The sequence below is a fragment of the Ranitomeya variabilis genome, chromosome 4 (genome assembly GCF_051348905.1).
Source record: "Ranitomeya variabilis isolate aRanVar5 chromosome 4, aRanVar5.hap1, whole genome shotgun sequence".
Taxonomy (NCBI): Eukaryota; Metazoa; Chordata; class Amphibia; order Anura; family Dendrobatidae; genus Ranitomeya; species Ranitomeya variabilis.
This window is the reverse complement of record NC_135235.1, coordinates 757,917,722-757,932,268: the sequence shown is the minus strand read 5'-3', so window position 1 is coordinate 757,932,268 and position 14,547 is coordinate 757,917,722. Positions and strand designations below refer to the sequence as shown.

The 14,547-nt window shown below is 45.2% G+C and overlaps 1 protein-coding gene across 1 annotated transcript in view; it reads right to left on the bottom strand.

Annotated features, from left to right (window-relative positions):
* Positions 1-10,522, bottom strand: part of LOC143766821 (uncharacterized) — a 35,380-nt gene extending 24,858 nt beyond the window's left edge. Inside the window, exons 1-5 of the mRNA XM_077254793.1 lie at positions 10,377-10,522; positions 9,435-9,614; positions 9,229-9,352; positions 9,048-9,145; positions 8,759-8,849 (exon numbers count right to left, since the gene is read on the bottom strand). Coding sequence (XP_077110908.1) covers positions 8,759-8,849; positions 9,048-9,145; positions 9,229-9,352; positions 9,435-9,614; positions 10,377-10,454 — 571 coding nt within the window. The 5' untranslated portion in view covers positions 10,455-10,522. The remainder of the gene's footprint in view (positions 1-8,758; positions 8,850-9,047; positions 9,146-9,228; positions 9,353-9,434; positions 9,615-10,376) is intronic.
* Between the last annotated feature and the right edge of the window lie 4,025 nt (positions 10,523-14,547).

Sequence of the window (14,547 nt, the reverse complement as noted above, 5' to 3'; positions counted from 1 at the left end):
GCCATTGCCGGAAAATAAGCCGCAGTTTTGGACACAGGTAACCATGTGCATGACTCCTGAACATCGGGAGGTGATTCGTTTTCTTGTTCTTGTTCTGCATAAAATGCATGATTTGGTCGTTTTGGGTCTGCCATGGTTGCAGACCCATAATCCAATTTTGGATTGGAAGGCAATGTCAGTGTCAAGTTGGGGCTGTCAGGGAATTCATGGTGATTCCCCGCCGGTGTCTATTGCTTCCTCTACTCCTTCGGAAGTTCCTGAGTATTTGTCTGATTATCAGGATGTATTCAGCGAGTCCAGGTCCAGTGCTCTGCCTCCTCATAGGGATTGTGACTGCGCTATAGATTTGATTCCAGGTAGTAAATTTCCTAAGGGAAAATTATTTAATCTGTCTGTACCTGAGCATACCGCAATGCGTTCGTATATCAAGGAGTCTTTGGAGAAGGGGCATATCCGTCCATCCTCTTCCCCTCTTGGTGCGGGATTCTTTTTTGTGGCCAAGAAGGACGGATCTTTGAGACCTTGTATAGACTATCGGCTCCTGAATAAAATCACTGTTAAATTTCAGTATCCTTTGCCTCTGTTGTCAGACTTGTTTGCCCGGATTAAGGGTGCCAAGTGGTTCACCAAGATAGATCTTCGTGGTGCGTACAACCTTGTGCGCATTAAGCAAGGAGATGAATGGAAAACTGCATTTAATACGCCCGAAGGTCATTTTGAGTACTTGGTGATGCCTTTTGGGCTCTCTAATGCTCCTTCAGTTTTTCAGTCCTTTATGCATGACATCTTCTGGAAGTATCTGGATAAATTTATGATTGTTTATCTGGATGATATTCTGTTTTTTTCTGATGATTGGGACTCCCATGTTAAGCAGGTCAGGACGGTGTTTCAGGTTTTGCGTGAGAATGCTTTGTTCGTTAAGGGCTCAAAGTGTCTCTTTGGAGTACAGAAGGTTCCCTTTTTGGGTTTTATTTTTTCCCCTTCTGCGGTGGAGATGGACCCAGTCAAGGTCCGAGCTATTCATGATTGGACTCAACCCACGTCAGTTAAGAGTCTTCAGAAGTTCTTGGGTTTTGCTAACTTCTACTGTCGTTTTATCGCTAACTTTTCTAGCGTTGTTAAACCTTTGACGGATATGACCAAGAAAGGTTCTGATATTGCTAACTGGGCTCCTGCAGCCGTGGAAGCTTTCCAAGAGCTGAAGCGCCGGTTTACTTCGGCGCCTGTTTTTGTGCCAGCCTGATGTCTCACTTCCCTTTCAGGTTGAAGTGGATGCTTCTGAGATCGGGGCAGGGGCCGTTTTGTCGCAGAGAGGCCCTGGTTGCTCTGTAATGAGACCATGTGCTTTTTTTTCTAGGAAGTTTTCGCCTGCTGAGCGGAACTATGATGTTGGCAATCGGGAGTTGTTGGCCATGAAGTGGGCATTTGAGGAGTGGCGTCATTGGCTCGAGGGTGCTAAGCATCATGTGGTGGTCTTGACTGATCACAAGAATCTGATGTATCTCGAGTCTGCTAAACGCCTGAATCCTAGACAGGCCCGTTGGTCATTGTTTTTCTCCCGTTTTGACTTTGTGGTCTCGTACCTACCAGGTTCAAAGAATGTGAAGGCTGATGCTCTTTCAAGGAGCTTTGTGCCTGACTCTCCTGGAGTCTCAGAGCCAGCTGGTATTCTTAAAGAGGGAGTTATCTTGTCAGCCATTTCTCCGGATTTGCGACGTGTGTTGCAGAGATTTCAGGCTGGTAGACCTGACTCTTGTCCACCTGACAGACTGTTTGTTCCTGATAAGTGGACCAGCAGAGTCATTTCCGAGGTTCATTCCTCGGTGTTGGCAGGGCATCCGGGAATTTTTGGCACCAGAGATTTGGTGGCTAGGTCCTTTTGGTGGCCTTCTTTGTCACGGGATGTGCGGTCATTTGTGCAGTCCTGTGGGACTTGTGCTCGGGCTAAGCCTTGCTGTTCTCGTGCCAGCGGGTTGCTCTTGCCCTTGCCTGTCCTGAAGAGGCCTTGGACACACATTTCCATGGATTTCATTTCAGATCTTCCGGTGTCTCAGGGCATGTCTGTCATCTGGGTGGTATGTGATCGCTTTTCCAAGATGGTCCATTTGGTGTCTTTGCCTAAGCTGCCTTCCTCTTCCGATCTGGTTCCTTTATTCTTTCAGAATGTGGTTCGCTTGCATGGCATTCCTGAGAATATCGTGTCTGACAGAGGATCCCAGTTTGTTTCCAGGTTCTGGCGATCCTTTTGTGCTAAGATGGGCATTGATTTGTCGTTTTCGTCTGCCTTTCATCCTCAGACTAATGGCCAAACGGAGCGAACAAATCAGACTCTAGAGGCTTATTTGAGGTGTTTTGTTTCTGCAGATCAGGATGATTGGGTGACCTTCTTGCCATTAGCTGAGTTTGCCCTTAATAATCGGGCTAGTTCCGCTACTTTGGTTTTGCCATTTTTCTGCAACTCTGGTTTTCATCCTCGTTTTTCCTCGGGACATGTTGAGCCCTCTGACTGTCCTGGGGTAGATTCTGTGGTGGATAGGTTGCAGCGGATCTGGAATCATGTGGTGGACAACCTAAAGTTGTCACAGGAGAAGGCTCAGCGTTTTGCCAACCGCCGCCGCGGTGTGGGTCCCCGACTTCGTGTTGGGGATTTGGTGTGGCTGTCTTCTCGGTTTGTTCCTATGAAGGTCTCCTCTCCTAAATTTAAGCCTCGCTTCATCGGTCCTTATAAGATTTTGGAAATCCTTAATCCAGTGTCCTTTCGCTTGGATCTTCCGGTGTCGTTTGCCATTCACAACGTGTTCCATAGGTCTTTGTTGCGGCGCTACGTTGTGCCTGTGGTTTCTTCTGTTGAGCCTCCTGCTCCGGTGTTGGTTGAGGGCGAGTTGGAGTACGTGGTGGAGAAGATCTTGGATTCTCGTCTCTCCAGACGGAGGCTTCAGTATCTGGTCAAGTGGAAGGGCTATGGTCAGGAGGATAATTCCTGGGTGGTCGCCTCTGATGTTCATGCGGCCGATTTAGTTCGTGCCTTTCACGCTGCTCATCCTGATCGTCCTGGTGGTCTTGGTGAGGGTTCGGTGACCCCTCCTTAAGGGGGGGGTACTGTTGTGAATTGGATTTTTTGGCTCCCTCTTGTGGTCACTGGCGACATGACACTTTGAGCTTCTTTCTCCAGCTTGGTACCCACCTGGCTCGTTAGTCCAGGGGTGTTGCTATTTAAGCTTCCTGGATTTTCAGTCTGGTGCCTGGCATCGTTGTAATCAGTTCCTTTCTGTTTGCTCCTGTCTGCTGGTCCTGGTTCTTGCAAAATAAGCTAAGTCCTGCTTCCTTATTTTTTGGTTACTTGCATTGCTCTTATTTTTGTCCAGCTTGTACTAAATGTGATTCCTGATATTGCTGGAAGCTCTAGGGGGATGATATTCTCCCCCTGTGCCGTTAGTCGGTTCGGGGGTTCTTGAATATCCAGCGTGGAAATTTTGATAGGGTTTTTGCTGACCGTTTAAGTCATCTTCCTATATTCTGCTATTAGTCAGTGGGCCTCTCTTTGCTGAAACCTAGTTCATTCTTACGTTTGTCTTTTCTTCTTACCTCACCGATATTATTTGTTGGGGGCTTGTATCCAACTTTTGGGGTCTTTTCTCTGGAGGCAAGAAAGGTCTATCTTTTCCCTTCTAGGGTTAGTTAGTTCTCCGGCTGGCGCGAGACGTCTAGAACCAACGTAGGTACGTTCCCCGGCTGCTGCTATTTGTGGTGCTAGGATCAGGTATACGGTCAGCCTAGTTACCACTGCCCTATGAGCTGGTCTTTTGTGTTTGCAGACTTGGTAATAAGTTCTGAGACCCTCTGCCATTGGGGTCATAACAGTTATGGCTACAGTTGGGATTAGGATTAGGGGTGTGTTGGGGTTAGTGTTGAAGTTAGAATTGAGGGGTTTCCACTGTTTAGGCACATCAGGGGTCTCCAAACGCAACATGGCGCCACCATTGATTCCAGCCAATCTTGCATTCAAAAAGTCAAATGGTGCTCCCTCCCTTCCAAGCCCCGACGTGCGCCCAAACAGTGGTTTACCCCCACATTTGGGGTACCAGCGTACTCAGGACAAACTGGGCAACAACTGTTGGGGTCCAATTTCTCCTGTTACCCTTGCAAAAATAAAAAATTACTTGCTAAGACATAATTTTTGAGGAAAGAACAATTATTTTTTTATTTTCACGGCTCTGCGTTATAAACTTCTGTGAAGCACTTGGGGGTTGAAAGTGCTCACCACACATCTAGATAAGTTCCTTCGGGGGTCTAGTTTCTAAAATGGGGTCACTTGTGGGGTGTTTCTACTGTTTAGGCACATCAGGGGCTCTGCAAATGCAACGTGACGCCCGCAGACCATTCCATCAAAGTCTGCATTTCAAATGTCACTACTTCCCTTCCGAGCCCTGACGTGCGCCCAAACAGTGGTTTACCCCCACGTATGGGGTATCACTGTACTCACAACAAACTGGGCAACAAACATTGAGGCCCAATTTCTCCTGTTACCCTTGTGAAAATAAAAAATTGCTTGCTAAAACATCTTTTTTGAGGAAAGAAAAATGATTTTTTATTTTCACGGCTCTGCATTGTAAACTTCTATGAAGCACTTGGGGGTTGAACGTGCTCACCACACATCTAGATAAGTTCCTTAGGAGGTCTAGTTTCCAAAATGGGGTCACTTGTGGGGTGTTTCTACTGTTTAGGCACATCAGGGGCTCTGCAAATGCAACGTGACGCCCGCAGACCATTCCATCAAAGTCTGCATTCCAAAACGTCACTACTTCCCTTCCGAGCCCCGGCATGTGCCCAAACAGTGGTTTACCCCCACATATGGGGTATCAGCGTACTCAGGAGAAACTGGACAACAACTTTTGGGGTCCAATTTCTCCTGTTATCCTTGCAAAAATAAAAAATTCTGGGCTAAAAAAATATTTTTGAAGAAAGGAAACACATTTATAATTTTCACGGCTCTGCGTTATAAACTTCTGTGAAGCACTTGGGGGTTCAAAGTGCTCACCACACATCTAGATAAGTTCCCTTGGGGGTCTAGTTTCCAAAATGGAGTCACTTGTGGGGAGTTCCTACTGTTTAGGCACATCAGGGGCTCTGCAAACGCAACCTTATGCCCGCAGAGCATTCCATCAAAGTCTGCATTTCAAAACGTCACTACTTCCCTTCCGAACCCCGACGTGTGCCAAAACAGTGGTTTACCCCCACATATGGGGTATCAGCGTACTCAGGAGAAACTGGACAACAACTTTTGGGGTCCAATTTCTCCTGTTACCCTTGGGAAAATAAAAAATTGTGGGCTAAAAAATCATTTGTGAGAAAAGAAAAATTATTTTTTATTTTCACGGCTCTGCGTTATAAACTTCTGCGAAGCACTTGGGGGTTCAAAGTGCTCACGACACATCTAGATTAGTTCCTTGGGAGGTCTAGTTTCCAAAATGGGGTCACTTGTGCGGGAGCTCCAATGTTTAGGCACACAGGGGCTCTCCAAACGCGACATGGTGTCCGCTAATGATTGGAGCTAATTTTCCATTCAAAAAGCCAAATGGCGTGCCTTCCCTTCCGAGCCCTGCCGTGCGCCCAAACAGTGGTTTACCCCCACATATGGGGTATCATCGTACTCAGGACAAACTGGACAACAACATTTGGGGTCCAATTTCTCCTATTACCCTTGGGAAAATAAAAAATTCTGGGCTAAAAATCATTTTTTGAGGAAAGAAAAATTATTTTTTATTTTCACGGCTCTGTGTTATAAACTTCTGTGAAGCACCTGGGGGTTATAAGTGCTCACTATGCATCTAGATAAGTTCCTTGGGGGGTCTAGTTTCCAAAATGGGGTCACTTGTAGGGGAGCTACAATGTTTAGGCACACAGGGGCTCTCCAAACGCGACATGGTGTTCGCTAACGATTGGAGCTAATTTTCCATTCAAAAAGTCAAATGGCACGCCTCCCCTTCCGAGCCTTGCCGTGCACCCAAACAGTGGTTTACCCCCACATATGAGGTATCAGTGTACTCAGCAGAAATTGCCCAACAAATTTTAGGATCCATTTTATCCTGTTGCCCATGTGAAAATGAAAAAATTGAGGCTAAAAAATTTGTGTGTGAAAAAAAAGTACTTTTTCATTTTTACGGATCAATTTGTGAAGCACCTGAGAGTTTAAAGTGCTCACTATGCTTCTAGATAAGTTCCTTGGGGGGTCTAGTTTCCAAAATGGGGTCACTTGTGGGGGAGCTCCAATGTTTAGGCACACAGGGGCTCTCCAAACGGGACATGGTGTCTGCTAGCGATGGAGATAATTTTTCATTCAAAAAGTCAAATGGCGCTCCTTCCCTTCCGAGCCTTACCATGTGCCCAAACAGTGGTTTACCCCCACATGTGAGGTATCGGTGTACTCAGGAGAAATTGTCCAACAAATTTTAGGATCCATTTTATCCTGTTGCCCATGTGAAAATGAAAAAATTTAGGCTAAAATAATTTTTTTGTGAAAAAAAAGTACTTTTTCATTTTTACGGATCAATTTGTGAAGCACCTGGGGGTTTAAAGTGCTCACTATGCTTCTAGATAAGTTCCTTGGGGGGTCTTGTTTCCAAAATGGGGTCACTTGTGGGGGAGATCCAATGTTTAGGCACACAGGGGCTCTCCAAACGCGACATGGTGTCCGCTAAAGATTGGAGCCAATTTTTCATTGAAAAAGTCAAATGGCGCTCCTTCCCTTCCGAGCACTGCCGTGCGCCCAAACAGTGGTTTACCCCCACATATGAGGTATCAGCGTACTCAGGATAAATTGGACAACAATGTTCGTGGTCCAGTTTCTCCTTTTACCCTTGGGAAAATAAAAAAAATTTCGCTAAAAGATCATTTTTGTGACTAAAAAGTTAAATGTTCATTTTTTACTTCCATGTTGCTTCTGCTGCTGTGAAACACCCGAAGGGTTAATAAACTTCTTGAATGTGGTTTTGAGCACCTTGAGGGGTGCAGTTTTTAGAATGGTGTCACTTTTGGGTATTTTCAGCCATATAGAACCCTCAAACTGACTTCAAATGTGAGGTGGTCCCTAAAAAAAATGGTTTTGTAAATTTTGTTGTAAAAATGAGAAATCACTGGTCAAATTTTAACCCTTATAACTTCCTAGCAAAAAAAAAATTTGTTTCCAAAATTGTGCTGATGTAAAGTAGACATGTGGGAAATGTTATTTATTAACTATTTTGTGTCACATAACTCTCTGGTTTAACAGAAAAATTCAAAACGTGAAAATTGCAAAATTTTCAACATTTTTGCCAAATTTCCGTTTTTTTCACAAATAAACTCAGAAATTATCGACCTAAATTTACCACTAACATGAAGCCCAATATGTCACGAAAAAACAATCTCAGAATTGCTAGGATCCGTTGAAGCGTTCCTGAGTTATTACCTCATAAAGGGACACTGGTCAGAATTTCAAAAAACGGCAAGGTCATTAAGGCCAAAATAGGCTGGGTCATGAAGGGGTTAAGGATTTACATCTGTTATACAGAAAATTGATTTAAAAGAAACTGCATTATAAATCTGATCAATTGGGTCTTTTTCCTACAAGGGAGGAACAGGAGGCCCTTGCTAACATTTCAATCTTTATTGGATTAACAAGTCTCTGAGGTGAGTCATTTCCCCACTCATCTAATTAATAAATCCAAAAAATGTCCCCATTTGTGTTTGGTCTCAGCAGTTGATGTTTTTACCAAAATGGTCTCTGAGGATAAAGCATCCCTACCATCTAGACCACATGAGACATCTAATCTAACACCAGAAGACAGAAAGGCTTTGGTGGATATGGAAAAATGGCATCAGCGACCTGTAATAAGCCAATACAGATGAATATGTAATTAGAGCACCACATAAAGCCCCGCCCACAGCCCCACCCCAGAGCACCACATAAAGCCCCGCCCCAGAGCACCACATAAAGCCCCGCCCCAGAGCAGGAGAATCTCATTAACTGAAAACTACAAACAAAGATTAAACAACCAGAAGATGGATTTCATCACCAGGACTATCAGGAAGCTACAGACTCACATAAGTGAGGCAGATCAATCCCACCACAGTCATACTATCATACAGAATGAAGAGGTAAAAAAAGACATAGAATAGAAAAAACATGTCACATCCCCATCAACGTATGTATGAGGGGAGAACTTTAAAACTAAACCAGAGTTGCATTCATTTATGGAGGACCATTGGAGCTACTATGAATCCTGACCAGAAGATTAGAGAAAATAACATCGCTCCCCATTTCAGGAGAGATTGTGCAGTAATCTGAATTTCTTAGGATCAAAAACAATGTAATTTATGAGATGGAGTGAATCCATGAAACCAGGGCTGGAGCCAACACATCTCCTGCAGGTGGGAATAAATGTATATTACAGCCATCAGCCACGCACAGCTCAGAGATATATCATGGCACTGGTGTGATGGGTGATTTTCTATCTTGTCAGCACATTCTACGTACGCTGTCATTTGGCTTTATAGTTTACAGATCTGGGCAGGTAACAGCGTCTCCTAAACCCAGAGGGTAGGTGGATCCTCCAGGTTGTAAGTTCTATAGAAAAGGGCTCTCAATGCCCAAAGTCATTAGAACAGTTTTGGGTGGAGGAGAATGTTGTGGTTTAGAGGCAAAATGGTGATCATGGTAATATGGCCGGACTACACCACCGATGAATCTGTGACCTCTCTGCATTTAGTGGTCACTACTCACCTGGGTAGCCATATGTAGGAATCTCCTCTTTACACCGCTCCTCATCTCTCACATATGTCTCTATAGTATTAATATGGGTCAGATCTTCACCCTGAAACAAATATTATAACTGTCACCGACAGATGGAGAAGTCACATCTATGATCAGCTCTAATCCTGCCATCTCCACAGTTCTCATTACACAAGTATAAAACATATAATACTGGTGGATAAAACAAGACTAAGCACAAGACCTTCACCGGCGTCTACACATCATAGGGGAGATCTCCTGACACCTTCTCTCCATCTACCTGATGATCCTGAGGAGCATTGGGATCTTCTTGGTTACAGTCCTGTGGAAGAAGAGGACGGGGACATCTCTCTGGTGTTGTCCTCTTACTGGATAGATCTGGAGGAAACACATACAGGGAGTGAATTCATTCTTTACATACAGATAATTATAGGCCGTGTGTATTTAGTCCTGTCTATTACCTGGAGATGTGAGGGGCTGGGGAACCTCCATTATGACGTTCTTGTACAGATCTCTGTGTCCTTCTAAATACTCCCATTCTTCCATGGAGAAATAGACAGCGACATCCTGGCACCTTACAGGAACCTGACACATACAATGATACCGTCATCCCCCGATCCCTTCATAGTGTTACTGTATAATGTCCCAGCATTCCCAGCAGTGTCACCTCTCCAGTCAGCAGCTCAATCATCTTGTAGATGAGTTCTAGGATCTTCTGGTCATTGATGTCCTCATGGATCAGGGGGTGAGGTGGAGGCCCCGTGATTGGGCTCAGGGGTCTTCTCCATCCCTCAGACACAGGGTCCTGACAGCGATCACTAGAGGTCTTCTTCACCACTGTGTAATCCTGGTAATGGAGAGACAAATTAATAAATCTCACTACAAACATTTCCAGAGTCCTCACCTCTCCAGTTCTGTCCGTTATTCCCATAGATATTGCCCCTGACGAAGAAACCTTGCGATGGGGACACGCGTCGGGAATGTCCACGGGCTCCCCTATTCCCTGGCCTCTTAGACATTTTGTGACGTACTGGGTCTGTATTATTTGCTTACAATGTTACTATAGCATAAGTATTGGATATTTTTCCCTGCCGGACTACCGGGCATTGATCTTTATATGGTCTATCCAGTATGCCTGTTTTTTCAAATGTACTATTGAATGGCCACTTACTTATTTGTGTGTAGGTGTATTCTGCTGTACAGGGGTAATGGCTCAATATGATAGGGCTGTGTACCACTTAGAGACTTTCATTGTATAGATTGTTCTTTGTCTACAGCATGTTATTTGCATGGTGATTCACTATATATCAACCTTAGTGTTGTTAGCACTATGCTGAACCCTGCATAGTAACTCTTTGTACCTATTACAGTATACACTCTGTGCATTGGCTTAGGGAGGGGTAGCTCTAAGCTTTATTACAAGCTATTTTGGGTTTCCATCTGTCATGTTGTTTGACTTTTAATTGTTTTTATTGTATGTTGGTCTTGTATTCAATAAAAGCATTTTGTATTTATTCTGGTGATCCCCAGTGTATGGTCTACAGCCTTTTTCTCTATATAATTCCCATAGATAAGAATGATGTAATGTGACGTCATCAGAATCTCTCACCTCTCCAGTAAGCCGGAAGAGGATCTCTAGGGTGAGGTGTAATATCCTCTCCGCCATCTTGTCTCTGTCCATATCCATCTTTGATGGGTAAATCAGGACAATTTTCTTTTGTAGAAGATCTTCACTGAGAGGATCCGATATTGTAGAGACCTGAATGAGAAGATGAGCCGATGTAACATCATAAGAATCCTGTAATAATACAATTACTGGAGATAATAAGGGAAACATATGAGGAGATTTATTATTTTACAGTATTTAGTTTCCTTCTTTCCATCTACTAATAAATCCTATATATTTAGGCCACAGACAACAAGCAGTTTCCTCCTCGGAGTCGGCAGCTGAATACGTTTCTCATAGACTCATCTTCCATAACGCTAATTCTCGTCTCATTTACCGACCCTGGAATCGGCATTAGCAATACTGCAGGAGACATTCATTACACGCGACATGAGAAATAACTGCTTCATGATGAGGACGACATCTTCATCTTCTACTACGGCTCTAGAAACATATTAGGCCAGAGTCGGTCACTGACTCCATCACCGCCGGCCGTCTATATGAAGGTTTCCCGTCTTCCCCGCACTGTAATCTTCTATCACGTTAGATCTCAGCTCTGATTCACACACACAAGTTTGAGGCTTTTAGAAAAGCTTTTTTGTTTCCACAATCAACGCGAACAGAACTGATCTGATCCCAAAGTCTCCATGTACAGAGATTTATGGGGTTTATTTCTGGCCTTAGGTTTTCCTATATTACTGGAAAAACACCAGAAAAAAACAGATATTGAAATGTTTCTAAAGAAAATTGGCTCCAACAATTCTTGTAAAAAGAAAAAAAAACATGGAAAAAGCAGAAGACAATTTATAATATTTAACATGTTAAACATTTATTAAAATAAATTAATCTTTTTGTGCCCCAGAACATAGATGTGCACCGCAGGGACGGCACAGATGAGGCTTCAACAAAAACCCTGGTGGTTTATCCACTTGCTGCTGTGAAAAGCAAACATGACATCTAAAGGCCCCGTCTCACATAGCGAGATCGCTAGCGAGATCGCTGCTGAGTCACAAGTTTTGTGACGCAACAGCGACCTCAGTAGCGATCTCGCTATGTGTGACACGTACCAGCGACCAGGCCCCTGCTGTGAGATCGCTGGTCGTGTCGGAATGGCCTGGACCTTTTTTTGGTCGTTGAGGTCCCGCTGACATCGCTGGATCGGTGTGTGTGACACCGATCCAGCGATGTCTTCGCTGGTAACCAGGGTAAACATCGGGTTACTAAGCGCAGGGCCGCGCTTAGTAACCCGATGTTTACCCTGGTTACCAGCGTAAATGTAAAAAAAAAAAAACCAGTACATACTCACCATCTGATGTCCGTCAGGTCCCTTGCCGTCTGCTTCCTGCTCTGACTGTCTGCCGGCCGTACAGTGAGAGCACAGCACAGCAGTGACGTCACCGCTGCGCTCTGCTCTCACTGTACGGCGGCACTCAGAGCAGGAAGCAGATGGCAAGGGACCTGACGGACATCAGATGGTGAGTATGTACGTTTTTTTTTTTTTACATTTACGCTGGTAACCAGTGTAAACATTGGGTTACTAAGCGCGGCCCTGTGCTTAGTAACCCGATGTTTACCCTGGTTACCCGGGTGCTGCAGGGGGACTTCGGCATCGTTGAAGACAGTTTCAACGATGCCGAAGTCGTTCCCCTGATCGTTGGTCGCTGGAGAGAGCGGTCTGTGTGACAGCTCCCCAGCGACCACACAACGACTTACCAACGATCACGGCCAGGTCGTATCGCTGGTCGTGATCGTTGGTAAATCGCTATGTGAGACGGGGCCTTAAAAAGGTGACAGATTTGGCTGAATGCCCCCCGCCCCCAAGTACTCGATAGTATGGGGCGGCCTAGTTATTACGATACTTACATGCCTAATAATGGGGTCTGGGCTGCAATGTATGAAGGTCTATTAGGCTACTTTCACACTTGCGTCGTACGACGCACAATGAATTGCGTCGTTGCGACGTACCGACGCAAGCAGTGAAAGCACCGCACAACGGGGGCAGCGGATGCAGTTTTTCAACGCATCCGCTGCCCCATTCTGAGCTCCGGGGAGGAGGGTGCAGAGTTCCGGCCGCGCATGCGCGGTCGGAAATGATGCACACGACGCACCAAAGAACGTTACATGCAACGTTTTTTGGTGCCAACGGTCTGACGCAACCGTCGCACAACGGTTGCGACGTGTCGCAATGCGTCGCTAATGTTATTCTATGGACAAAAAACGCATCCTGCAAGCAATTTTGCAGGATGCGTATTTTAGCCACAACGACGCATTGCGACGTGCAGTGCACGACGCAAGTGTGAAAGTAGCCTTAGGCCGGGCCAGAGGCAGCGTCCAATAAGTTACCTTTTAACGCCCCCATGCACATTAAAGTTTCATGAAATCACTGATTTCGGCGACTATATAATGTATTTGGGGCCTCCCAACTGATGATGTCAGGGCAGAGAAGGATCTGACATCCTGAATTTCAGAGGATAATCCGTTTGTTCTTCCTGTAGATAATCCTCCGCTAGAGGAGTCTGGAGGCGACTCTCTCATACAGACCCCAGGAAAGCTGGAATATTTGTGTGTATGGGGGAGTCGGGAGAGATGGCCGTCTGCCAAATGACCGTTCAGCCAACTCTTATCTCATGTGTATGGGGCCGTTAGTATTACACTGACAGCAGTGATGATACACGGCACTACAGTAGTACAGGGCATCACCGGAGCCATCAGAGGCTTGTATGTTGTGTGGTCGCACTGATCAGAGGGGGTTAACAAAGGGTTAAAGTGAAAAACATCATAGTTTCAGCAACAAGAAGAAATATCCGTCACTATATGGAAAGCAGAGTCACTGCACAATGTTAGTTACGTCTCGTCCATAACTACTTTATTATACTCTATTATCCTGTACACAGTGGAGGAGATAGAAATCACAGGTCCGACAGCAACAGCTGGAATTGGGCCCTCCAACGTAAAGAAAAAAAATCTAACAAAATTCTCACGCGACCCCCCCAAATGACCTATCCATTACAAACGCCTGCCCACTCTCCCCAGTCCCACAAGCTCGCTGTCTCGGGGTAATCCTTGACACTGATCTCTCCTTCAAACCGCATATCCAAGCCCTTTCCACTTCCTGCCGCCTTCAACTCAAAAATATTTCACGGATCCGTACATTCCTAAACCAAGAATCTGCAAAAACCCTAGTCCATGCCCTCATCATCTCCCGCCTCGACTACTGTAACCTCCGGCTCTGTGGCCTCCCCTCGAACACTCTGACACCCCTCCAATCTATTCTAAACTCAGCTGCCCAACTAATCCACCTGTCCCCCCGCTACTCCCCAACCTCTGCCCTCTGTCAGTCCCTTCACTGGCTCCCCATTACCCAGAGACTCCAGTACAAAACCCTAACCATGACGTACAAAGCCATCCACAACCTGTCTCCTCCATACATCTGTAACCTCATCTCCTGGTACTTACCTACACGCAACCTCCGATCCTCACAAGATCTCCTTCTCTACTCCCCTCTTATCTCCTCTTCCCACAATCGCATACAAGATTTCTCTCGCGTATCACCCCTACTCTGGAACCCTCTACCACAACACATCAGACTCTCACCTACCATCGAAATCTTCAAAAAGAACCTGAAGACCTACCTCTTCCGAGAAGCCTATAACCTGCAGTAACCACCGATCAACCAAACGCTGCATGACCAGCTCTATCCTCGCCTACTGTATTCTCACCCATCCCTTGTAGATTGTGAGCCCTCGCGGGCAGGGTCCTCTCTCCTCCTGTACCAGTTGTGACTTGTATTGTTCAAGATTATTGTACCTGTTTTTATTATGTATACCCCTCCTCACATGTAAAGCACCATGGAATAAATTGCACTATAATAATAAATAATAATAATAATATCTACATATATATATATACTAGATTGTGGCCCGATTCTAGAATATGCATATCCCCGTAGTATATGGACAATGATGATTCCAGAATTCGCGACAGACTGTGCCCGTCGCTGATTGGTCGAGGCCGCCAGGCCAGGATTTCCAGGACAGACAGACAGAAAGACAGACAGACAGACAGAAAGACAGACAGACGGAAAAACCCTTAGACAATTATATATATAGATATA